At 40.9% G+C, this 27,270-nt stretch overlaps 1 protein-coding gene across 2 annotated transcripts; it reads left to right on the forward strand.

Annotated features, from left to right (window-relative positions):
- Positions 1 to 2,071: 2,071 nt before the first annotated feature.
- On the forward strand, positions 2,072 to 22,551 carry Zkscan2 (zinc finger with KRAB and SCAN domains 2). Of its 2 annotated transcripts, XM_020184658.2 has the most exons (7): positions 2,072 to 3,110; positions 4,069 to 4,258; positions 6,281 to 6,372; positions 7,165 to 7,291; positions 11,757 to 12,440; positions 14,478 to 14,969; positions 17,905 to 22,551. In XM_020184658.2, exons 1-7 carry the CDS (start codon positions 2,715 to 2,717, stop codon positions 18,825 to 18,827), a joined length of 2,904 nt encoding a protein of 967 aa, XP_020040247.1. In that variant the 5' UTR covers positions 2,072 to 2,714; the 3' UTR covers positions 18,828 to 22,551. The 2 variants fall into 2 exon arrangements, with proteins under 2 accessions (XP_020040247.1, XP_073916554.1); XM_074060453.1 differs by lacking the exons at positions 4,069 to 4,258; positions 6,281 to 6,372.
- The last annotated feature ends 4,719 nt before the right edge of the window (positions 22,552 to 27,270 follow it).

Raw genomic sequence — 27,270 nt, forward strand, 5'->3', positions numbered from 1 at the left:
GAGTTGCAGGTGTTGCACAATGAGTATAGGGTGCAAGATCAATTCACTGAAGTTCTAGGTCAGAACCAACACAACAACAAAATATTGCTTAACTATAAAATGGGACAGACGAGTACAAGGAACCAAGATATGATGCCAAGCACATTGGGATGAAGAGAAACTGAAAATATGAAGAGGTTGGAAAGGTACAAAAGGAAGAGACCTAAGTGTTCCCCCTGGGGTGCTCCGTGAGGGGCTTTTCATGCATCAGCTCTGCCAGAAGCAAATAAGCAGCCAGCAAAGAGCCTGGTGTGAAAAATAAGAAATTGAGTGTAAAACTGCTTCAAAAACTGAAATCATGCATGCCTGGGAGGAAGGGATCAAACACCATGGACAGCAGATGAGATTGGCTGAGTGCCTACTACGTGTGAGACAGTGTTTTAAGCTCCTGGCACAAAGTGGTTTACTTTAAAAAAAAGAAAAAGAAAAGCGCTGTGTCATTAACTAACATTCTAGCAGGGAAGACAAAGAATGCATTCTCCAGTTATTTAAGTTGATGATTTTCCCTAAAAAGGTTGTTTGCCAACTTCTTTGAAACAACCAGATCTGAAAGGCTCAGTCCATTTTTCTGTGTGACAACAAGAGACTGGAGCTAAGGACTGCTTTCTTCAGACAGGAAATATGACCTCCAGTTTCACTAGTATCCACCACTCTTACTGGTCTTAGACTCTGCCTACTTCACTTACCTACCTGAGCTCTGCAGGTTTTCAAGTTTGTGACCCCTATGCCTCAATGTCCTTGAGCTGCTAGTGATACTTGTCTCCCTTAAAACCACCAGATGGCCCAAGCAGCATATTAAAAACTTCAATCTTATCTAAATCCCAATCCTGGGCTACCAGTTAACCTGCAGTAACCTTGGACAGTTAAATCGCCCTGCTGAATCCCAATGCCCTCAACTCTAAAATGAAGGTAATCATATCTGCTCTATAGGATTTCTGTGAGCCTAGTTAGCTCTTTCCTTTGGATCTCATTCCTAGCACTGCTTCTTCAAAGAAACCTTCCCGCACCTCCTACCTAGAACAAACCCCTCTAACATGTTTCTCTTCTTGGTAGTACTCGCCACTGGCCATTGCTTTGTGGTTTATTTAACACCTGCCTCTCCCACCACTGAAAAGTCAGGAATGGCAGGGGGTCCTATCACTGTACCAAGCATGATATAAGTGCTCAATAAATACTATTTTTTGAAGAAATGCAAGAAAGCCTGTCTGGTGAGTTTGACACACCCCCTGGCATACATACGGTGCCTCTCCACAGATCATCGTGATGTACCAAGTCCTCAGAGCCTTTGGGATGCTAGAATTTGCATTCAGGTTTTAACTAAAATTTCCTGAGAACTAAAACTCACCCCAGCTGTTTTCTAACAGGTTCCTACCCCCTAGAACGAGGATTTGTTCTGCCCACTGATGCATGCAAAGTGTGTAAAGTGCTGCCTGACACATGGGAGGTGCGATGGATAAACACCGGGCACACGCAAGGAAGAACCGGCAGGCTCGGGAAAGTATGGCTGTGGTTTCAAGGGACCTCCGGGAGAAAGGAGGCTGGAGGGGATCGTATGAGTCTGTCCCAAAGACCTCTTCTGATCGCTGGCCAGAGCCTGGTGTGGCAAGCCACCTCTTCCCCCAGCCCCCCGCCGCCAGTTTAAAGGCGACAGGGCCATCTTGCTGCTGCACATCTCCAGCGACCGATGTCCTTCCGCAAGACAAAGGAGTCCTCGCCCCCCACCGCAGAAAGGACTTTGCGCCGCCTCGACCACATGTCCCGCTGCCTGAGGCGGGACTCAAGTCCCCATTTGGCGGGCTGTGTCACTGTTTCTCTAGGGGTGACCGTTGATGTCCCACTGTGTCCCACCGCTCGCAGGCCTTCTCATTCCTAAAGTCCCTCGGCGGCAAGTGATGGCGCTACGTACTCTCGCGAGAATCCGGCACGCAACCCCTTCCCCCAGCCCCTCACCCGCGAGAAAGCCTCGCGCGGAGCCCGCGGTGCGCGCGGACTACGCATGCGTGGCCGCCGCTCCCAGCACGCCCCGCGCTCTCCGCGAACCGAGCGAACTAGGCAGAGCGCCAGGAGCTGGTCCCTGTCCCCCGCGAGGCCTTGCTTCATCCTGCCGCCCTTTAGTCTTCTGGGGCGGAACCACTTTGCGGCCTTTGACGTGCTCAGGTTTCCTGAGGACAACCGGGACCACCGTGGGCCCGGAACAACCCAGCGCTGGTCTCGGACGCCGCCGACCCCGGACACCTGCCGCGGCCTGGGCGCGGCGCGGTGACCCACGCCCGGAACCTAGAGCCGGGCGGGGCCTGCACATCCGGCCCCACCCACCCGGGGCCTCGCCTCCGGGAGCCCAACCGGGCAGCTGACACACCCCCTCCGGGCCGCTCATCCCTTCCCCAGCCCTTCAGCCTCGCTCGGTTTCCAACATTACACTACAAGGCATGCACCCTAGAAATCTACATTGCGGGGTCACATCTTGTTTGATCAACAGGCCGGATTTGGGGACTTTGGGGTACCCTTTCATCTTATCACAATCCTAGGACAGATTTGATCCATCAGCCTGACGCTGGTCTTAAACACCCCTACCTTCCCACACTTCCAAGAACATTAAGCAGAGAGGGAGCTCTTGGAGGCTTCTTTGAGCCCCCACTTTGAGCTAGACGTGAAGAGGACCCCCGGGCTGGCGCATGGCTGCAGCCCTGGACGCTCAGCCCCTGGCAGTTGAGGAGTGCCTAATAATGAAGGTGGAAAAGGACCCCGAGTGGACATCGGAGCCCATTTTGGAAGGATCGGCTGGTACTGAGTGTGAGACCTTTCGCAAATGCTTCAGGCAATTCTCTTATGAGGAGGTGACCGGACCCCATGAAGCGTTCAGTAAACTCTGGGAACTTTGCTGCCGGTGGTTGAAGCCAGAAATGCGTTCCAAGGAGCAGATCCTTGAGCTGCTGGTGATCGAGCAGTTTCTCACCATTTTACCTGAGAAGATTCAGGCTTGGGCACAGAAGCAGTGTCCAGAGAGCGGAGAGGAGGCGGTAGCCTTGGTAGTCCATTTGGAGAAAGAGACCGGAAGCCTGAGAGAGCAGGTGAGAGGAGAATTTTCCAAACTGTTGTATTTTAGAAAGGGAGGGGGGTGAGAAAAGCAGTTGGGAAGATGGATTGCAAGAAGACATTCTTATTTTGGGAAAATAAATGGTACTAATTAAAGACAAAGTGATTTTCATATTCAATAGAAAGGGAAAAGTTTTGTTTGAAATATTACCTTGCAAATGAAACTGAATACTATGCACGTAAACATTTGTTTTAAGCTTTGGTATAAGTTTCCAGCAAAATTAGATTAGAGAACAATACTGTTATGCTTCACAAGGTTTGACTGGGGGTGGGGGAAGACTTCAGCAGTATCCAAGTATCTTTTAATCCTTTAATACTCCAGCTAGTGTCTTCTGAAGTGCTCTTAGTGCCACCATCCTTGAGACTGTTATTCAGTGTAACTGCCAGGTGTTCATTTCTCAGTGGCTTTGTAGTGTTCACCTTGTTGTTTTTCAACACCCTTCATTAACCTCATGGAATCTTGCAGCATTTGGCAGGTTTGCTGTTTCACCTCACACGGGATTTGTGCTGTGTGAAGATCTGAATATAAGCAGGATGCTGTGTTGGTCAGGAATAGACAGATCGATGTGTGGGTCAGTTTTATAAGTTTTCAGTTCACTAGTGAATGTATTTGTGTTCTGGTAACTTTCTTCTCTGTGAGCCTAGTAGACGTGAGGATTCCATGTCTATTCTAGGAACAAAGAGGCTCTGTGTTTCACTCCTGACAGATTGCCCCTACTCTATGTAGCAGTAGAGTACTCTCCTATTCCCTTATGCCCAAACTTCCAGACAGTACAGGGAGCCAAGCATCTTCACTCATATCCACTGGCAGTGGGAAATTTTCATCCCTTCTCATACCTTCTGTCCTCATTAGTATCTTTCTTGAAGGAATTTGACCCCTGATTTCAGCCTCTCTCCTCCCCTTTCCATTATGGTATTCACTTCTTTTCCCAGGTCAGCAGTCCTGTACACTCAGAGAAGCAGGTCCCACTTGCAGCCTTATGGGAGGTGGCAGACTTACGAAATCCAGAGCAGGTGGAGACCCATCCCAGGGTAGTGTCTCTGGAGGAAGCTGGAAGCCTCCACTCAGGACACCAGGAACAGCTGAACCGAAAGAGAGAGCATCAGCCTTTACCCAAGAATGGTAAGACGGTCTCAGAGCATGCCCAGGGCAGAGACCATGGCAGATTTATATTATATCCCTAACACAGGGACTTGCTCTGTATCAGTCCCTCTATACATATCTGAAAATAAATTGAATATTTGGAAAGAAAGACTATTCACTTTGAGAGTTGGGAACATGTGCAACCTAAGTAAAAAGGGATTTTAAAGAAGGAAACTGGAAAAATGTAGACCGCTCCAGCTAGCCTTGAATCTTGTAAGTTATTTTTTAAATCTCCATTTTATAATCACTGCAGGTTTTTTGTTCTGCTGTGTGTTCATGTGCTCTTGCCTGGCTATAGACAATGTAAAAAACTGCTTGGAAAGGGAAACAAAATATTTATGTTCCAAATCTGACTCAAGTTAAGACATCCCAGAATGGTATTTGAGACATCATTGATTATAGCTGCTGGGACACTGCTGTCATAGCTGCCCTAGACATGAATGAATCCAGTGAATACAAGGAAATGAACCACTCTGTCCTTCCCAGTCCTGTTATTTCTCCAGCTTCTAAAGCATGGATTCATCTCAGGCTCAAAGAGAGGAATGGAACCATCACTGGATCTACAGTCAAAAGACTTTCACTTATATCTTGTTGTTGCCCCTTCTCTGAGGGATCTTGGGCAAGTAATATGAAGAAGCATTATTGCATAGAGGCTTCAGAGGCAGACAGACCTGAGTTGAAAACCCATCTCTTCCTTTTTTGGGGGGGAGGGAAGTGCTAGGAGTTTGAACTCAGCACCTTGCACTTGCCAACCATACCTCCAACTCCAGCTCTCCCATTTTTTATCTGTGTGGTCTTGATCACATTACTTCTCAAACTTTTCCAGTCCTTCATCAGTAAAAGAGAAATGACCAGGTTGCTAGTGTGGATTTAATGCAGTAGTGTAAAATGACCTTTCTCCATTGATGCAAAATTATTTTCAAACTTTCATCAAGCTCTTATGCCCCTCTCCAACTTCAAATTAATACATGATAGGATGCATTGCAAATACTGGTGGATTCTGAATTATCCAGAGTGTGTTTATATTAGCATGGAAACTCCCTTGATCATGTGAATTAGATGGCTCCAGTGACTTTAGCTGATAAACTTAGTCTGGTAAATGCCTATTTGCCACCCAGTGTGTTGAACTCCAAAAGTGGAAAAGTTTGCTCTGTTGAGATACTGACTGGGGAATGAAGGACAGAAGTCTGAGGGATAGGTATCTTAGAAAGTTAAACTCGTTCTAAAGGAAAATCTGTGATTTAGGCATGTGAGTTTTCAGGGAAATGATTCAGTGGTTTTTTTAGACAGTAATGGAGCAAGCTTTTGAGTTTTTGGTCACAAGCAATAGTCACTCTTGACGTTTTCCCTAGTGAATTCCAGGAAAAAAGTTAGAGTACAAATATTGCTATATAAAAGTTTGTATGTCTTCCTTTTCCATGAGAGGGGTAGTATTTGCCTATAAATACTACCATTACTGTATATCTGCTTATTAAGTTCCTAGGACAATATTCATTCACAGGGCCTTAACTTATACTAAAAATGGCAAACTGGTAACTTACACCAAGTCAGACTTGTTCTACTGACAGAGAATTTTTCTTTGGGGGTTTTGTTGTTTGCTTTTAGTTCTTAAGGTTTGAGATGTCACAAAAGTCCAGATTTTTGACTTCTCTTGAAAATAATCAGAAGCTCTGGCTATACCAGAGCTACAGTCTCACATGGACGCCACATCAGCTGGAACCACATGGCTGTACTCTTTAAATGGAACTTGTACTCTCCAGTTCCCCCATGGTCTCATTACCTACTTACTCTCTTTTTATCTGCTTACTCCCTGAAAGCATTTTGAGTTTGTGAGCCCAGCTGTAGAGCAGTGTCGTTTCAGACATTGCTCTGAAGTCATTGAAAAAAAATGAATTTTTATGTTTGTTTTAACACACGCTCATTTCTAAAAGGAGAAGCAGCATAAATTAAAGAACTAGAGCCTAGAACCAAGAATACTAATTATTTCTTCTCTTTTAATAGCTCGGTCTTCTCCCTGGGTTCCTGCCCCTGCTGGTGAATGGAACACCATAGATCAGGGGGTGACAATCACACGTCTTCCTGCTGGGTCCCAGGTAAATTATAATTGTCCTCCCTGGCCTTCCTTCTTAGGATGTTCAGTTATAGTTATTTCCTGTGCCTTCACTGTCCTCAGAATTTTATTCTCTCTCCAAGAGTCTTTTTCTCACTTAATTCCTTTTCCAGAAAAAATTGGACCCAGTCTTCTGAGGAATGGAACATATTGCTGAATCATCTCTCTTAGCTTATCTCACTTTAGGATTCTTTATTGTATATTCTTCTTTATCTGGCACACAATGCACACTTGGCTCCTTAATTTCAATTCTTCTTTAGGGTCTTCTCTGCTTCATCTGTGATCTTTCATCCTTTGAAGACCCTTGCAGTGATCATTATCTTGAGTGAGATAAGCCAGGCTCAAAAAGACAAATACATGTATTTACTCATATGTGGAATGTAGATTTAAAATAATAATAATAATATAACATGATTGTAAAGGAGAGGGTGATGGGGGTGAATATGATTGAAGAAAGAGAGAGGGAGGGAGGGAAAGAAGGAAGGAATGAAAGATAGATTCCATATATGTGTGTGTGTATATATGTATATGTGTATACATATATATATGTATATAAAATGTGAAAATAGCATAGCGAAACCCACTAAAAACTGTTTTAAAAGGGGGTGGGAGGTTATGAAAGAGTAATGGGGTAAATTTGTTCTAAGTACACTATATGCGTGTATGGAAATATCATAATTAAACCCATTTTGTAATTAATTTATGCTAATAAAAATATGCCAAAAAAGAGACCAAGCAGTTATCTTGGTAGTCATTGGTGTTGGTGTTGTTACAGGAACCAGTGAAAGATGTTCACACAACAAGAGGTTTTTCCTATAAAAAGAGTATGCATCAGATTCCTGTTCACACAGACCTCTACAGGGATATGAGGAAGAAGGGTGTTGGGAACATGGTCTCCCTGGGTAAGGACTCTTCCCTTTACAAATCAAAGTCTTGGTAATATAATTTTTTTTCTTTTGGCAGTATTGGGGGTTGTACTCAGGGACTTGGACTTGCTAGGCATGTGCTCTACCACTTGATCCACTCCACCAGCCTCAGATGCAAATGTTAATGCTTAAAAGATCTCCATTGTTATTGTTAGTAATCACTTATCTCATTTCCAGTAAGAAAAAAGTAAGTTATTATTGTAAGTTAGTAATTAAAATGTTAGGGAGGAATTGTATATGACTTCTTATATTATGGAAAATACAAACTGTACACACCCACTAGACAAAACACTCCATGAAATCAAAGGTCTTTTTGGATTTGTTTTTATTTAACAATAGTAACCTCAACACAGAGCAACCTGACATGTAGATAGGTTGCCCACTAAATATTTGTTGGATGGATGGAAACCTTAAAAATGGAAGAAATTCCATTTTAAATTCATTAACTTTGATAGCACAGATTTACAGGCCCACATTACCACTAAAATGTCACTCCATAAGCAAGTTTTTGGAAATTGTCTTTGTCTGCTTTAGCAGGAGAAGTAAGTATGATTCATTGATAGCTGGGTTTTTATTCATAAATCATAGACTACTTACAAATAAACCCATAGGCCAAAAATGTTCAGTAATACCAATTTATATCTAAATGATATAAATTATATATATTATAGATACTATAATCTTGTGCTGTCTGGTGGGTAGCCACTCAATCACATGTGTCTATGTTTAAGTTTATTACATTAAGTAAAATTAAAAATCTAGGGTCTCAGTAGCAGTAGCCATATTTAAGGTATTCTGTAGCCATATTGGATGGCACAGTTGTAGAATATACCCATCATCACAGAAAGTTCTATTGGACCAGTAGATGCTAAAGTATAGATATCATAAAATGAGCCATAGCAAACTGAATGGACAAAGGCACACCAACAATTGTCTATTATTAGAAAGCAATTAAAGCAGCTGAAAAAAATGGCACACAAATAACAAAGCATTCTTCAAGCAATAGTAGACATCTCAGCCATCTGCCTATTATATACCCAGTACATATTTCCTACCATTTCCTTGGATTGCAAAGTGTCATCCTAGTAAAATGCTAAATTAGTGTCCTTGACAAAATCTGCCACTTCTGGAGAGGGACTATACTTTGGGAATTCAGATTTAGCTTAACCCGATTATGTATAATTCCTTATGGAAAAATCTAGTCCCAGAGACTCCTGCCGAGTCTTTAATTATAGATTATACCTAATAGTTCATGAACTGAATCTGACCTATGCATATGTTTTGGACTGCGTGGTGTTTTAATTTAAAATTAGTTGTGAATCTTGATTTCCATTGTATCTTGGAAAACCCAGAGCTCAGGTGCCATGAGGCACCCCATACAGCAGCAATTAACCAGAGCTCATGCTCGGCTGCCATCATTCCCACTCCAAATACCTCACTTGCTTTGCTGCTTAGGCCTTAGCGGGCATTTCCCCACACCTACTTCTCTCATGTCAAAACAAATCTCTGTCCCCAGGTTCTTTAGGAAGAGTTTGATTGATATTGTTTCTCTATGAAAATTCTCTGAGTGTCTTGCATGTTCTGTGGAGAACACTAAATTGTATTACATACCTATTGGACACTGGATACCAATACAGGTGGCTATTTATTGAATTTTCCCTGCACCTTTTTGGCTACATGGTATTGTTTCTCAGGAAACTAAGGATTAGAGAGGTTAAGAAACTCCCCCTGGTGAAAAAAGAAGGCAAGCAGCGTAGCTAGTTCAGATTTCAGACACATTGATCTCTTCAGTTTTGAGGAGTCACAGTCTCTCAATTTGCTTCCTTTTCTTATAGTTCTTTCCCACTGACCTTACTAAAATGTCTCAGAAAGTTCTTTTTTGTGTTTTGTTAATGAAATAGTTTTGTTTCCAATAACTATTTATGAAAAATAATGTACCAATAATTTTAAAATGTGAAATCATTTTATTTTCCCCTTCATGTAATAGGAAATGAATTTTAGTATCTTTGGAGGAAAAGGTACCTTTGATGTGTCTCAGACCACCAAACTAAGTTATAAGGCTTTTCTGTCCCCTAACCTTAACTTCCTTAAGCAAAAACAACCTCATTTTATTTTATAAATAAAACTTCATTTTATTTCTCTTATATCTGTTTTTGTGGGCTTTTGTAAGTTTGTTTGAAAATCAGGTTCCTCTGTCAAAATTTTCCACCCTTATTGAGGTATAATTGACAAACAAAATTGTATGTAATTAAGATGGTGCAACTTGATTTTTACATATACATTGTGAGATAATTACCGCAATTAAGTTAATTAACACATCCATCACTTCATGTAGTTAACTGTGGGGGGTGAACACTTAAGATTTACTTTCAGAAACTAAAGCAGATACCTTAAAGCAACTGAGGCCAATAGGAGAAGGGGACCAGGAACTAAAGAAAAGTTTAGATCAAAAAGAATTAATCTAGAAGGTAACACACATGCACAGGAAATCAATGTGAGTCAACTCCTGTAAGCTATCCTTATCTCAACTAGCAAAAAACCCTTGGTCCTTCCTATACTTGCTTATACTCTCTCTTCAACAAAATTAGAGATAAGGGCAAAATAGTTTCTGCCAGGTATCGAGGTGGTGGGGGGGAAGGGGGGAGAAATGACCCAAACATTGTATGCACATATGAAAAAAGATTTACTCTCTTAGAAAATTTCAAGTATACAGCACACTGTTATTAACTACATTCACCATGTTATACATTAGATCTCTAGAACCTGTTCATCTTATAACTGAAAGTTCATATGTTTTGACCAGCATCTCCCTATCACCCCAATCCCAGAGCCTCTGCCAGCCACTATTCTATGCGTTCAAGTTTTTTGGATTCCACATATAGGTGAAATCATATGATATTCCGTTCTCTGTCTGGCTTATTTCACTTAGCATAATGCCCTTCAGGTCATCCAAGGAGTCTCAAATGGCAAGATTTCTTTCTTTTCTGTGCCTGAATAATACTCCATTTTATAAATAGGTTTCTTTATTTTTACATTTTTGTTATTCAACCATTGATAGACACTTGGGTTGTTTCCATGTCTTGGCTGTTGTGAACACACGAATGCCAATCCTCAATACTGGCTTCCTTCCAGTATATACCCAAAAGTGCTATAGCTGGGTCATATGTTAGTTGATTTTTTAATGGCTGAACCAGTTTACATTTCCACCAACAGGGTGCAGGGTTGTATTTTCTCCACATCCACTCTCTAGCATTTTGTCTTTTGTTGCTAGCCATTCTGACAGGTGTGGGGTAATAGCTCATGGTAGTTTTGATTTGCTTTTTCCTGTTGATTATTGAGGTTGAGCACCTTATCATGAATCTTTTGGCCATTTGTATATCTTGACTAATTAGGCCCTTTGCCCATTTTTAATCAGATTTTTTTTGCTATTGAGTTGTATGATTCCTTATATATTTTAGATTTTAACCCTTTATCAGATATATGGTTTGCAAATGTGTTCATCCATACTATTGGTTGTCTTTTCACTTTGTTGACTCTTTTGCTGTGCAGAAACTTTTTAGTTTAATGTAACCTCATTTGCTTATTTTTGCCTCTCCTTTTACTGTTACATCCAAAAAGAAACGCCGAAACCACTGTCAAGTTGCTTTTTCCCTAGGCTTTCTTCTAGGAATTGTACAGTTTCAAGTCTTACATTTTAGTCTTTAAAACATTTTGAGTAAAGTTTTATAAGATAAAGGAGTCCATTCCTCTCTCTTATATGTAGATCTCCAGCTTTCCCAACACCAGTTATTGAATGATCTTCTCTCTCTTATGAAAGATGAGTTGACCTTATGTAGATGGATTTGTTTCTGAGCTGTCTGTTCTGTTCCATCTACTGTCTCTGTTTTTTTTTTCATTTTTCTTTTATTATTCATATGTGCATACAAGGCTTAGTTCATTTCTCCCCCCTGCCCCCACCCCCTCCCTTACCACTCACTCCCCCCCAATGTCTCTGTTTTTATATCAGTACCATACTGTTTGATTACTATTTGTTTCATAACCCCAGTGTGTATATATATCTGTATGTTGAGGTGGACAAGGAGGGGATGTAGAGTGCAAATATAAGCACAATTTATTTCATAAGGAACAAATATGGCTTAGGAACACACTCTGAATCTTATACAATGTTAGGAATCAGTAGTAATAAAATAATGTTTCTTACCCTTGAAAGGTATTCCTGTAAGAACTAGCTAGGAAAAGAAGTAGTACATACATGAGAGTAAAATGATATTGTTGGTAGAAGCTTGTGCCCAAGAAGTCATGTAAGAATGTGCATGCACTGTCATGGTTGAGGAAAGCTTTGGTGTGAACAAGTGATCCGGGAGAGCATGTTACAGCAGAAGACTGAGGCATGGAGTAACGACACCTGTTCCTACCATGAAATGTGTTTCTCTTACTGTAGGAGATACAGTGTCTACATCTAACAAGATAGCCCGGTTGGAACAAAGAAAGGAGCCATGGACTATAGGTCTACATTCCTCAAATAAGAGGAATATCCTACGAAGCAACTACATCAAGGAAAAGGCAGTTCATGTTATTCAGATTCCTGCAAGGAATGCAGGGAAAACATGGCGAGAACAGCAACAGTGGGGTTTAGAAGATGAAAAAATAGCAGGTGTGCACTGGAGCTATGAAGAAACTAAGACTTTTCTTGCAATCCTCAAGGAGTCTCGCTTTTATGAAACACTCCAGGCATGTCCCCGAAATAGCCAGGTATATGGTGCTGTGGCTGAATGGTTGCGAGAATGTGGCTTCCTCCGAACACCAGAACAGTGTCGGACCAAGTTCAAAAGTCTTCAGAAAAGCTATCGAAAAGTGAGAAATGGCCATGTGCTAGAACCCTGTGCCTTCTTTGAGGACATGGATGCCTTGTTGAACCCTGCAGCCCATGCTTCATCCACTGACAAGCCAAAGGAGATGACCTGTCTCCCCAGACTAAATAAAATTGGTATCAGTGCTAAAGAACAGATTAGTTTGGTGGAGGAGGAAGAAGCTGCTGAAGAGTCTGATGGTGATGAAGTGGGCATTGAATTTATTCGCAAGTCTGAAATCCGTGGTGCCCCGGTCTTGTTTCAAAATCTGAGTGGTAAGAATTATGCTTTTTTCCTGGTATGAAAACTGAAGTATAGTCTTGTGGGAAAAGGAGTAGATGAGAAATGACCATACCTTAGGAGGGTTTGTCACATACAGGTTTGCCACTTTCACTGTAGTGTGATCCCATAACTGAGAGTGTGCTCAGGTGTTTGTTGCTGTCCCCAATGTAACCTGGGTAATAGCTCTGAAGGGCCTGGGAGTGCTTGTTCAATTTAGAGCATAGAATGGATTTTGAATACTGGGGGACTTGTGGAAGGAAAATAAATGGAGCTAAATGATTCTAAGCACCTAGTATTATTTAAGAATTGGTATAAAGCAATCAGTTGTATTAGATTATAAGTAAAGGATGCATTATTGTGCTATCCAGTGTAGCCAGTAAAAGAATATGTAGTTAACAAGTTAAAAGAGTAAAAAAAAATATATAAAATTTTGCCTGATGTAAAAATAGACAAGAAAGAAGAGATAAGCACAAAATAGATGAGTCAAATAGAAAAACAGTATGACAGTAAATATCAATCCAAATATATCATTAATTACAGAGTTACAGGACCAAGATTGTACACATTAAAAAACCAACTCTATGCAGCTTACAGGAGATACATCTTAAGTATAAGAACATGGAGACATTAAAATTGAAAGGCTGCACCATGCAAAAGAAAGCCAATATTGAATATTTAGGGACTGGCACACACAGAACTAAGCTGCCAGGTGATACCGTGGGACAGTAGAAGTGTCATTGAGCTGCCCTGGGCTTCAGTTTTCTCATCTGTAATATGTGATTAAGAATACTTCACAAGATTGTTGTAAGTGTTCAATGGGATACAGAGATAAAAGTACTCTGAAAATGCTACAATACAATGTTGCCTAGTATCACTGGTGTTAGTAATGTTTTCTCTACTCCAGCGTATGAAAAGATGATAAATTCTTGGTTAGAATGGAAAAATAAATCAGTCTGGGAGTACATTCATAACTATACCTATTCAAAATAAACAGGTCTGCTGAAAAATTGGAAATATTCTTTATGCATATGCAGGTATTCATCAATCTGAAAATCCATAAACATAAGGGCTTTTATGTGGGCTCAAATATGGAAATGCAATGTCAGAGACTACCCAGTAAAAACTGACAATAGAGGAGGCGGACATCAGGAGGATCAAGGTTGGAGGCTAGCCTGGGCAAAAACCCTATCTCTACCAGTGGCTGAGTATGGTGGTGCAGGGAAGCACAAATAGGAAGGGTCATAGTCCAGGCCTTCCTCAGCATACAATGAGACCCAGTCTCAAAAATAGCCAACACAAACAGGCCTGGCAGAGTGGCTCAAGTGATAGAGTTCCTGCTAGCAAGTGTGAGTTTAACTCCCCAGCACAGCCAAAAAAAAAAAAAAAAACACTGGAGATAGAAATCAGATTTTTCACAGTACACAAAGGTTTGTTTAACAGATTACACCCACATGTCCTGAAAAGCATTATTCTTCTCTCAGTTCAGATCCTGTCATCTCTCAGAATAGGGGTGGCCATGGGTGTTAAGGATTCAGAACTACTCTGGACATAGTTTTGTTCTCAAGGAAGACTGGATAAGGAAGTGATAGGAACTTTGGGGGGAAGTGCCTGTCAGGTATTCTAGTTCATTATTCTTAACTACTTGAAAGAGACTTTCCTGGACAGCTAAGTCTTTTAGTTAGTTTCCATGCCAGTGGCAGATAGGAGACTTCACTTTTACCCTTCTGAGTAAACTGTGAGATCAGCTTATCAATTTTAGGGAAAATCCCATTAGGATTTAGCTGTTATTGATTCATTTGAGAATTGATGTCTGTACAGTTTGTGTCTTCTAATCCAGAAAGACACGTTTCACTTTTTTTTTCTAGTTTTTTTGTCTTTCGATAAAATATTGTAGATTTTAAAATAGAGACCTTCTCATTTCACTGTTGGTACTATGAATAGAGTTTTTACCCTTACGTTTTGTTATGTATATCGTATAGATGCTCCAGACTCCTCTTCTTATATCTTTGAACTTTATCCTTGAATGACAGGTGTCCATTGGGGCTATGAAGAAACCAAGACGTTTCTTGATATTCTTCATGAGACTCGGTTTTATGAAGCACTTCAAGCCTGTCATAGGAAGAGCAAATTGTACGGGGCTGTGGCTGAACAACTTCGAGAGTGTGGCTTCCTCCGGACTCCAGAACAGTGCCGAACCAAGTTCAAAAGCCTTCAGAAGAGTTACCGCAAAGTAAAGAATGGCCATGTGCTAGAGACCTGCACATTTTACAAGGAGATGGATGCCCTAATTAACTCTAGAGGATCTGCCCCTTCCACCAACACTCCAGAGGAAATATCACCACCCCCAAGGCAAGAAAGAAGACATATTGAGGTTGAACCCCAGGAACTTACAGGCTGGGAACCTGAGGAGAGTTTGCAGGAGGCAGTAATAGAAGATTCTGGCAGTGAGAGAATAAGTGAGGAGGAAATTGTACAAGAGCCAGAGTTCCAAGGCCCTCCAGGTCTGCTGCAGGGTCCAAATGGTAAGCTTTATTAAGCTTCATTAGTGTAATAGAGGAGAAAGTGTAACTTACTAAAAAGTCAGTGGATCTGGTGTATGCCTCATACTTTTTAATCAACAGATATTTGAGTGCCATGTTCTGTGAAGATCAGGGGAAGTAAAGTAGCAATAAATGAAACAGCTCCTGTTCTCACAGTGCTTCCATTCAAAAGGAGCTCATTCACATTCTAGTGACTCAGTCTTGAGCATCTCAGTCTTGGTTTTCATCTCTATGGGTCATACATTGTTTTGTATCTCCTGAAAATACTGTAGGGAGGAACCTGGAATTCTGTTTGAGAAAAAAACTTGGGTGAAGGAGGTGTATCAATAAGATCAAATCAGAAGCATCTTATAGTTATGTGTGACATGCATGAGAAAAAAAAATAGAGACAAAATAAGGGAATCTGTATTCTGGTACTGAGCTCCACTAACTGCTGGATGCCCTCCTGGACATTTCATCAGCAATTCAGACTTACACTGTTAAAGTAAAATCACCATCTTTCTTCCTACCCAATGATTTTTCTTCCACAGCTCATCTAGATTCAAAACTGTAAGAGATAATTTTAATGCCTCCTCTCTCAGCATTTACATTCAGGCAGATGACATAATTTGTCAACTGCCATAGACTACCACATTTGCCTATCCCCTCTTCAGTTGCTATAGCCACTACCTATTCAATCTTTATTTCTTGCCTAGATGATCATCAAAGTCTCCAAACAAGATTTCCTCATCAACACTTTAAGGTTTTGCAGCCAAAACCTTAATTAATCTGAGCTCATCTTATTTTTCAGGCCCTACATCTTACTATTTTCTTTCTAAACTCTGTGGTTATTTGGAACAAGTAGTTTCATAGCTATTTCTTGAATGCTCCTTAAGCTCCTTCATATCTAAACCTTAATTGGAACAAGTAGTTTCATAGCTATTTCTTGTATGCTCCTTAAGCTCCTTCATATCTAAACCTTAACTTGTGCTCTTCCCTGTACCTTGTATGTCCTTGACTCTACATACCTCCATGTCAAAATTCTCTCAACTCCCATATTTTGTCTTACAACATCAAATGCTTTTCATGTCCTAAGTCCTCCTGGTAAGTGATGAGTTCTTGAAGGATGGGAGCTGTCTTTCTGTTGCCTCAGGATACATCAGGATATAGGAGTTAGTGCTGAACTGATTTCTTGAAGAAGTAGTAAATTCTTTCTGAATTGAGGGTGGTGCTGAGCCCCAGCATGAGAAAGTAATGTCCAGTTACATCAGAGAAGGGAATGCTTCATATGCTGGTAGTGTTTATATGAGAAATTATAGTACAAAAGTTAAGTCCTATATAACTGATTTTAATAACCCTGGAAATAGTCCTTGCAAATCTTAAGGTAACCGGCAGACTTAACCATCAAATTTTCATGGTCTATTACTGGGTTGTGACTTCCTCCAAATCCCAGATCAATGTTAGATTCAGTGAGAAAAGCTCAAAAGGACTGCTGTGTGAGCAGTGGCATTGCTAGAACTTTTTCATTAAGTGATTACCACTTCCCTTTTCTCCCCACCCATGCCACAACTATCCCACTTATGTGAAAAGAAAGTAATGTTGAAACCTACAAGTAAGCACATGCTTAAGAACAAGGGTTTTGGCGGGGTGCTGGTGGCTCGCACCTGTAATCCTAGCAACTCAGGAGGCCAGAGATAGGAGGATCGAGGTCCAAGCCAACCCAGGCAAATAGTTCACAAGTCCCTATCTTGAAAAAAACCCATCACAAAAATGGGCTGGTGGAGTAGTTCAAGGTGTAGGCCCTGAGTTCAAGCCCCAAAACCACAAAAAAAAACAGGGTTTGGGTTGGGTTGTAGCTCAGTGATAAGAGTACTTGCCAAGCAAGTATGAGCCATGAATGCAAAACTCCAGTACCTCAAACAAACAAAACAAAGTTAATTTAAAAAGCAAAACAAGGATTTGGGAATCAAACAAACCTGGATTGGGCATAACTTCCACAGCTTGTGAAACACTTATGGATGATTTAATACGTCTTCTACCTTTTGTATCAAAGTAGTCTGCATGAAGGGAACAGGGAATGTGTGGATATAGAGAGGAAATGGATTGGCCATGAGTAGATCATTGTTAAAGCTAGGGAAGAGGTTCGTGGGAGGTCATTACACGTCCCACACTATGTTACTGTGTGTTTTGAATTTCCCGTGCTTAAAAGTCAATGCAGAAATAATAAGTGACCAATATGGGGTCAGAACCAGGGCTGTGTAATTCCAAAGCTTGTGTCTCTTTACCATGTCATGTTCTTTATCCAAAAAAAAACTCCAGGGAAAAGCTGGATCCAAGATGTAGCTTGTGGTGAATGTGAAATGTACATGAAAGAGTAAGAAGAAGATAATTCCAACTTTTGGAAACAGTGAAAATTATAATTTGTGTTAGTGTGTTCTGTGGGATGGAACAGCAAAAAAAAAAAAACAAAGCAACAAGAACATATGAGAAGAAAGAAATACTCTTGGATAGGACATGATTAGCTATTCATGAATTTAGAGGTCCCTTGAGGAATTTGGACTTGGTCAATAAAATCCACTCTGAAGACTGGTCTTTAATAGTATACTGTACTATACTATGTTTTAGTATAGATGCAAAATAATGAAAACAGGATAAATTAGAACTTCAGGGAGATAAGCCAGGTTGCTTCTGTATTAATCAGATACGGATGGGGAGTGATGGCTCAAATTAAAATTCAATTCAAAAAATATTTCTGAAGTTCTCCATGCTGAGCGTTATTGGCCTGTTTATAGAGCTGAAAGAGGATACAGCATAATGAATCAGAGAAGGATTACAGGATCTTCTGTCTGTAAAGTGTAGTAGGATCATAATATGCCAAACTTTGCAGGCCATGTTAGTTATTTATGTTAATGAAATTTGCATTGTCTTTTCCCCCCAGATTTTGAAATTGGAAGTAATATTAAGGAGGACACAACACAAGTAATATATAAAGACACAGAACCACATAGAGTATTACTAGGAAGGCCCAGAAGAGTTGTTTCCCAGAATATTGATCCCAGTAAATATTGCAAAAAAGAATACATCTCAGGAAGACAATGGGAAAACCTTCAAGGAATTAGACAAGGAAAATTGATGTGTCAGCCTAGAGATTTAGGGAGAGCTATTATGCATCAGAGACCTTTCATGGGGAAGAGACCCTACAGACTTCTCAAGTATGGAGAAAGCTTTGGAAAGAGTTCCCGTCTTATGTGCCGGATGACCCACCAGAAGGAGAATCCTTTTAAGTGTAGTGTCTGCGGGAAGTGCTTTGGTAGAAGCAGGAGCCTAATCAGACACCAAAGAATCCACACAGGGGAAAAGCCTTTCAAATGCCTTGACTGTGGGAAAAGCTTTAATGACTCTTCAAATTTTGGAGCCCACCAGAGAATCCACACAGGAGAGAAGCCGTACAGATGTGGAGAATGTGGGAAATGCTTCAGTCAGAGCTCTAGTCTTATCATCCATCAGAGAACCCACACTGGAGAGAAGCCCTATCAGTGTGGAGAGTGTGGGAAAAGCTTCACCAATAGTTCTCATTTCAGTGCCCACCGCAGAGTACACACTGGAGAGAATCCCTACAAATGTGGAGACTGTGAGAAGAGTTTCAATAACTGCACAAGATTTCGAGAGCACCGGCGAATGCATACTGGAGAGAAACCCTATGGTTGTGCCCAGTGTGGCAAACGCTTCAGTAAGAGTTCTGTCCTCACCAAACATCGGGAAGTTCATGTGAAAGAAAAGCTTTTCCCACACCCTACTTCTATGTATTCCCCAGAGAATTTACTTAAGGGGAAGAGTGATGAGTTCAGGAAAACTTGTTGATGATAAGCTCTTCTCTTCCTACACACCCCTCCAGCCACCTAACCCTAACTTCACTCTTGAAAGCAGTCTTTTCTTAGCTAAAAAGTATAGTTCCCAGGACAAACCTGAGAATGTAAGTAAACTAGACTTTGACCCTGTTCTCATCTCTGCCTCTAACTTAATGAGTCTGTTCATCTCCTGTATGTCTCAACTCCTCCTTTAATAAAGTGAAGAATAGGTATGTTCTGAGTTCAGATTAAAATGCTCTTCAGTATGATAAGGCCACTGCTGATGGATTGCTGAGGCCAGCAGCATTCAAGATCCATTCCTGTGAGTGATAGTTGCTGTCCAGATGAATGCTGAAGGGCTTGGTTGTGGTTATCTGCTACACAAGATCCTGGATGTAATTTGATAATGGATTTTCACATTCAAGTAGAACTTTAAAGAGTCTGATCAGAACTGCATCAGATCTGTCTTGGTTTTGAAAACATTCTCAAAAGGAAGGTGAACATTTTTTAGAATTTCCTTCAAAAGTCTTTGTGTCAAGAAGTTAATCTATACCTAGGGTAGAATCCCTGTGTTGTCACTGAAGTCATGTTGCAGTGTCATGTTGCAAGAGAAGCAGTTGGCCATCATCCTTTTCTGTACCTAAAGGACTTAAATCCCATGGTGGCTTCATCTACAAGTAATCCCAGCTCCTTTTGCTGTTTCTCATAAATGCTACACTTAAATCTTAATTGTTCTAGGTATTCTTCTCTGACTCTTCTGGACTACCATGCCCTGTGCAGATGGACTAGGATGCATGCTCATGGTGTCTCATTAAAATAAAGTAACATTTCAGACATATTTTAGTTCCTGCCCTATAACATCTCTGGCTCTGATCTGGAATATGTCTTAGGTATGTTAGCATATTTTATTCCTCCCACCTTCACCCCATTATATTTCAGTATATTATATAATGGTGTCTCTAAAATTTAAGAGAATAGGAAAGAATGAGATGAAGACTTGAAATCTTCAGTGGACTCCTTAGGCCTGCTTTAGATCCAGACCACCTCAGTCCAAACAAACAAGGCTGGCTATTAATATGGAGTGTCTGCTTCGAGGCTTCTAGTCCCTGTTCAGAGTATCATAAGCCTAACTGTAGAGCCCAAATTATACAGCTCTACAGCTTGCTGAGTGAAAGTCGAAATATTTATAGAAACTTCCAATCCATAAAACCAATTTTGCTTTCTCCTTTTATCTGTTTATCTGAAATAACTCTGCTAATCTCCTTGCACTAACCCAGAAAAGTTTGGATGAGGGAATAGATAATTCATGTGTGAAATTAGAGATGGAATCCAGAAATGTGATCTTCCAAAGCCAGTCACTTCCGGATGAGGTCAGTGGCATTTATACCATAATACATAGATGACCAAGGGTAGCTTTGCCTTGAGGAAGGAGAAGTCACAAGTTTACTGAAATGATACCAGAGTCAAAGCTGTGTATAGATTATTCTTTTTGTCTTCTTTCTCCCCTCCTTTGTCAAATACTCTCTTGTTTGAAGATGGCTAGATGTAGTGCTTTTTCTTTGACTATTTTTGAATCTTTTGAAGCCTGTTCAGTAAAGTAACAAGAAGAGTAAACACTGTAGAAAAAATTCAGTTTACAATGTCAGAATAGGGTTTGGCCTGTTGAAAGGCAGGTAACTCAGGTAAACATTGGTCAATTTTTCTGATTTACATTTGTTGGAAATGTTTTTATTGTTCACATCTCAATAGTTGATTTCCTCTGTAGTGTCCAAATTAGAGACTTCTAATGGTGCATATAGTTTCCTGTTAGTTTTGTGCCTAGCACAGTAAGATGTATATGGTGCTGGTAGGTTTATGCTTATGTTGTACAGATGTTCTAGAATTCCAGTTCTGGAGAAGATGCACATTAATATAAATCACCACTTAGTAGTACATGCACAGGATTGATAATTATATGGATTCAGGAAAGTAAATGACTTTTTCATAAACATTTACTAAGCACTTTTATGTGTAAGACCATGTTCTAGCTGTGGTGAGGGATACAAAAATAAGAATGGGGGCATGGCACCTGTACTCATGCAACTTTTAAAATGGTAGAGGAAGTATACAGCCAGTAATGCCAGTCACATCCCTGTCAATTACAAAAGATCAGTAACTCAGTCTGGAGGAAATCCCCTTCACTTGCTGAAGAGTTTCTCTAAGTTGCAAATCTAAAACCATAGCTGATAACTCTCTCTCTCTCTCTCTCTCTCTCTCTCTCTCTCTCTCTCTCTCTCTCTCTCTCTCTCTCTCTCTCTCTCTCAAACTTTTACCCAGTGCAGGAAAGGTTCAAGGCCTATTCTCTCTTCTCTACTATGTCTGGGACCAAGCCAAAGTGGAATTTGGGCCCCCTGCCTATACTCCCAATTTTAAATGGGCCTTTGTAATGACTATTAATTTAATGGACCTGCTTTAATGGACCTGGCTTTTCTGAAGAAATAGGAAGTCTTACCACCAATTTAGACTTGTTTCCCTACATTTTATCATTTTTCAGCTTAGGCATGAAATGTCTCATAATTCATTAAAATGAATAATGTTCTGATTAATGTGTCTTTATAACATTGCCTTTATGCAGATTATAAAGATAGATCAATGGGAAAAGGTATTTTCTAGGTCTTATTACCAGAGAATGATCTGATCCTAAGGTGGAAAAAAACAGGTTTTTATCTTATGAACACTGTGATTTTTATAACTTACTGCTTTTCCCTCTTTGTTTGGCTATTGAAAAGCTCAACAAAACAGCCCACCTCAACCAACTACCTAACCCTATATTTATGTAATTGCGTCCTCTTACTTTGGAAATTGTCACAAATCCTGATTTTTTTTTTTATTGGTGTAAGCAAATAGACATTTTGTTCTCTGGCATCTTATCTGAAGCGTTTTAGAAACTAGGTTTGTATTTCTGCCTAGGCTTGCATTGACTCCCACAAATACATCTTAATTCTTGCTGATAATTTTATTACTCTGGAAAAGATCTTAGTTTTTTTTTTAAAGAAAACTTCATACACACATATACTTAAAACAGCTCAGGGCAGTCTGTCACTGTAGAATGAGCATTAGACCAGAAGCCAAAAGAAACAAGTTTTAGTCTTGTCATTACCTCTTACTGAGTGTTGTTTAACAAATCACAGCTTTTGTCTTTTTGAAAAGTTGAACTTGAGTGCCAAGCCTACTTGGGCACTCATATTTATGAGGCTATCGAGTGTGGTAGAGATGAGGAAGTTTGTAAACCAGGCTCCAACCTGGCAACCCACTGCACACAGTCTCTGGATTAAAAGCTAATCCTAGTAGCTAGTAAAAAGTACAAATCCACCTTGCACTTCAGGGAAAGGACATTGAGTCAGCAAAGCCAGTTCAGGAGCTTGCTCAGTAAGGAGAAAGGACATGTCACTCATGTGCAGGAACAGGCAGCCTCCTCAGACACCCCGATAGGCAAAGGCAGGTAGCTGAAGCAAAGAAAATCTTGTGTGAAGCCTGATGCCCGGTGACAAACAAGACTTGATGAGGGAGCTGAAGAAGCCCCAAATGGAAAAAGTGTCTTGGTGACTATAATAAGCCTTTTCTTCTGCCTGAATGCATTCCAAGACCAGTACAAGTGGATGTCTACCCATCATTTTGTATTAATGTTCACTTAGCTGTCTTCTTGAAAACCTGTATGTGAAATAATGTCTACAATAAATGAATCCCCTTGGTTCTGCTGTAATTTGAAGAATGTCTATTAAGGGAAAAGAAAATTTCAGAGAATAAAAGCTAATCCTAGTAGTTAGTGAAAAGAGAACTTTGGTCTCATGCCAGTTCACAGCTGTCCCCCACAACTAGTGTGGAAGGCCTGTCAAGACTCCACAGCTGTTCCTATACAGCCTCCTCTGACTTGTCACTGCCATTGTCCCAAGTAATGGTCGACTCTACTGCCAGTGTAGATTTTGTATTGGACATGCATATTACATGTGTTTCTGATGAGGCAGCTGTACACACACACACCACCTAATGGGGAAAGAAATCTTGACACTTTCCCCAAAGATGCAAACTCTACTCTCTTGGGGCTCTGGCTAGACCTGAGAATTAAACTAACAAAACAGATAACAGAGAAAGCAAACAGATTTTTGTGTGTACATGGGAGTCCCCACAAGAATTGGAGACCTAAAGAAGCAGCAAGACCTAAGTACTTAATCTACTAATTGAACAGAGAGGCAGTTGTGGGAAAGTAAGTAAAATGCATAGGAAGACCAAAGGAAGATAAGATTTATTTTAACAAGGTCTATACCAAATTCTCTCAGTCTCAACTGTCCATTTCTGATAATAAGAATGTCTCTTTCCTTCTGGTACAAGGAGAACATCTTTCACATGGGAGTTTCATCTCCTGCTCTCAGGAAAAAAAGGGAAGTCTTAGTGCCATTCTTGCATCTGCTGTTTTTCAAGTGCCTTTAACTCAAAATATCCTATGCCAAAGGTCATATTTGGGGGTGACATATTCTGTCATCCTTCACAGTATTGCTTTTGATTCCCTATTTCAGTATAAAGAAAAAGTCCCAGAGGCTTCCATGTAGCCATTCTTACCATGACAATCCCAACTCCATGCACCACAGATTCAATGTAAAGACTGCCATTTGCTGAAGATGTATTTCCAGCTGTACTCCCAAGGAGCTGTAGGAGGAGCTATAGGGTGGACTCAAGAGAGCCAGTTAACCTAAACATTAAGTATATTCTAGATGGGTTTCTATCACATGGGCTTTATAAGCCTCTACTTTATGCAGTATACCCAAGGACCTACACAGTCACTGTCTGCAGACCATCCGTATCTACATGAGTCCTTACAGTTTTTCTGTATCTTTCTTCAGTAAACAATGACAGCTGTTAGAGAAAGTCAAGACAGAAGCTCATAACAGCCACATGCATTGTTGTGCCAGAGTTCTTCCACAAGTTACCTGATCTTCCCTTTTTTCAGAGTTAAGTCTGTAAGCTGATTCTGATCTACAATTGGATGAGAGACTTTAAATTTCTAAGGGGAAAAAAATCTCTAGGGCTACAAATTTTCAGTTCCTGTAAATCTGTTGAGGCAATTAGACTTTAAGGAAGAAGAAAGGATACCTTGTGTTTCCAGCACAAACAAGAACAGCTAACCACAAACCACCAAGTTCCATGATGGATCCAGGGAGAGGGAGCAAATGGCTTTGGGTTCCAAGACAGGCAAATTCCTAAACCCACTCTGAGGGAAATTGTGGTGGTGTGTATATATATATGTGTGTAGAATGTAGGGGTGTTCCAAGGGGAGAGGAGGGTCGCTTGAGCACATTGGCAGAGAGCCTGTGAAGCTTGCAGGTGTGCTGACATAGAAGGCTAGAATTATCAGTAAAGGAACCCACTTCCAAAACACCACTCCTGCCTAGACAAAGGTGACTTAGTTAGAACCCTTGTGGTCTCTGAGAACTACTACTACCAGTCGCACTATGTGGCAAGAGCAGAATAGCAGCACCTGCAGGCTCAGGTAAAATTTAACACACTTCCAACCAAGAGTAGAAGATTAGCACACTTCCCTTTGTGGTTGCTTGAACCCCTAGCATTCCTGGACAGTATTGTGCAGGAGAGATGGGAAGTATACCACTAGCATGCCCAATGACATAGCCTGTGAGGAGTCAAGACAATTCTGGCCCAAAGCAATGAATCAGTACTTATACCCACTGGAGCAGTGAGTACGTGCCTGTTGCAGTAAAAGGAACCTAAGACTTTGTGTCCAAAATCCTCAGTTCTAGGACTGAGCTCTTCCAGTAGATAGAAGTTAAATTATTTAGCCTGTCTGGATTTGGATGAGTGGTTCTCAACATTTTCCCCATGAGAAACCTAAAAAGACCCTTATCTGAGAATGGTTGGCTGAGAAAATACCTGTGTGCCAAGTGCATTTAGAAACTTAGGGTGAAAACTCCTCCCCAATGATGACACCTGCAAATTTCAAAACCTTTGATTAGATGCTAACACATGGTGCATTTCCCATGTACTAGGCACCCTGTTAATGCTTCACAAACACGCTGCTTCTCACAAGATTCTGAGGCAATATTTCCATTGTAGAGATGAAAAGGCTAAGGCTGAGAGAAGCGAAATCACTTCTTCGTGTACAACAAAAAGGTCACCAATGTGAGATTTAACCTTCGAGCTTTCTCAGAGTCCAGCCTTGTAGCCACACAATATTGCACAACTACAATAGTATTTCTAGCTCTAACACCTAAAACTGTGACCTCTTGTTACTAAGGAAAGGGAGGTAGAGAAGAAGTGAACTTGGGTGATCCAGGGAAATTTTGGATATGACTCTAAAGGACAGAATGAATTTAGGAGTCACTGGGATTAGTGTCCCCCAAAATTCATGTCCACCTGGAACCTTGGGATGTGACCTTATTTAGAACTAGGGTCTTTGTAGATGTCATTAAGGTTAGCATCAAAATGAGGTCATACTGGATTAGGGTAGCCTAAATCCAATGACAGTGCCCTTAAAAAGACAGAAAATGACACATACAGAGTTCTTAAGAATGCCACATGAAAACAAGGGCAGAGATTGTGTCATACCGTCACAAGCCAGCACAAGGAGCCACCAGGACGTAAGGAAGGACTTTCTTGCAGGGCCATTAGAGGGAACCCATCCCTCGAATTCAAACTTCTGATCTCCAGAACTGTGAGAGTTTGTGGCTTAAAGTGCTATTTTTCAATGGGTACTTGCCAGCAAGCACTAAGCCCCATACTGTAAAGTGACAAGGATGAATTTGTATACATCTTTCTCTTGGGAGCGTACAGTCTGGAAATTGAAACGAAGACCAGATCTTGAAGCCCAGTTGCAGTTTAGAAGTTTACATGTTTTTCTGTCACTCTCCCTCCTCTTTGGGTGGAATTATGTCATTTTCTGTTTCGATTTAGGCCATCCTAATCCAGTACTACTTCATCTCAATGCTTACCTTACTGATATCTGTAAAGGCTCTATTGCCAAATAAAGTAGCATTCTGAAGTTCCAGGTGGACATGGATTTGGGGGGACCCTGTTCAACCCTGTACGCTACTGCAGAGGATTGCTGTGGGAGAGGGGGGAAATGGCACATGTATGTAGCGCATTCAACACAGTGCCTAACACAGAATAAACAGCAATTATTGGCTATTTACTTCATGCATTTGTGTGTATATACAGTATATATAACTCCTTATTTATTACATTTGTCAAAGGTTTTATTTCACCAAATGAAGTACTAGCTTTTACCACTTGTTACTCTTAAAAGTCTTCTAGTTATATTATTTCCTCCCTTTTTCTTTACAGTTATTGTTATTCTGATTTGTTATAACCTTTCTCTATGAGAATTTTGGATGTTTGGATATTCATGAGTGTATGTGAGTGTGGGTGTGAGTGTTTGTAAGTGTGTGTGTGTGTGTCTATGTCTATGAGCTGTCTCTTATTATATTGATAATTTTTTCCAGTGAGCGTTTCTTCATTTTTAGTCAGGTGAGTGTTTCCTCATCTTGTAGAAACGGTGAGGATTTTTTTGTTGATTGAGAATGGTTTTTCTTGGTACTTTTTGTTTTTAAAGTCCTGGGGGTCGAACTCAGCTCGCTGGGCAGGTTCTCCACCACTTAAGCCCCCTGAAAGCCTTTTTTGCATTATTTTTTAGATAGAGTCTCGCTTTATGCCCTGGCTGGCCTGGACCATGATCTCCCTATTTGTGCTTCCCCACTTAGCTGGGATGACAGGCACGCACCATCACATTCAACCATTGATTGAGATGGGCTCTTGTAAACTTTTTCTCTGGGCTGGCCTAGAACCAAGATCCTTCCAGTCTGTGCCTCCAGAGTAGCTAGGATTACAGGCTTGAGTCACCATGCCAAGCCTTCCTAGCTCTTCTTTATGGTATCATAAAGATCCTCTTTCATAAATGACCAATAAATTCTTACAGAGACTACAGTCTACTTGGAATGTGTGAAGTTCAAATTTTGTCTTTTTTTAATCCCTGCTTATTCATTCTAATCATATCTCCCACTTACATGCTGCTGTCTCTTCAGGCCTTAGCTATATGACTTGCTCAGAATTCTCCTTGCAAGGGAAGTTCTTCCAGGTTTTCCCCACCCCCACCATCATCCCAGCTGGATGCAATGCATGGACTGATCCATAACCCAGACAATACTGGGCACTCAGCCAGGTCCTGGACTCTGTGTAGGGCTTCCAATAGGGTTCTGAAGTCTGTGGTCTGGAATTGACTCGTGACTTAGAGTTCAAATGGACTCAGAGCTCCAGGTTGAGCTCCAAGGTGGGACTGGCTGAGTGGAGACAGGCTCTGAGTTGGACTACACTACAAGTACCTACATCAGTCCTGGAAGCCAGGTTCTCCTAGGCTTAGCCAAACTCTGGACAACTAAGTCCCCACCCCAGACTTGTACTTCCTCCCCAACAGT

The sequence above is a fragment of the Castor canadensis genome, chromosome 17, assembly GCF_047511655.1.
Source record: "Castor canadensis chromosome 17, mCasCan1.hap1v2, whole genome shotgun sequence".
In the NCBI taxonomy this organism is placed as follows: Eukaryota; Metazoa; Chordata; class Mammalia; order Rodentia; family Castoridae; genus Castor; species Castor canadensis.

Coding starts and splice junctions, on each gene's coding strand:
- Zkscan2 (XM_020184658.2), top strand. CDS start 2,715: ATGGCTGCAGCCCTGGACGCTCAGCCCCTGGCAGTTGAGGAGTGCCTA. Junction 6,373..7,164: donor GTCTTCCTGCTGGGTCCCAG/GTAAATTATAAT, acceptor GTGTTGTTACAG/GAACCAGTGAAAGATGTTCA. Junction 7,292..11,756: donor TGGGAACATGGTCTCCCTGG/GTAAGGACTCTT, acceptor CTCTTACTGTAG/GAGATACAGTGTCTACATCT.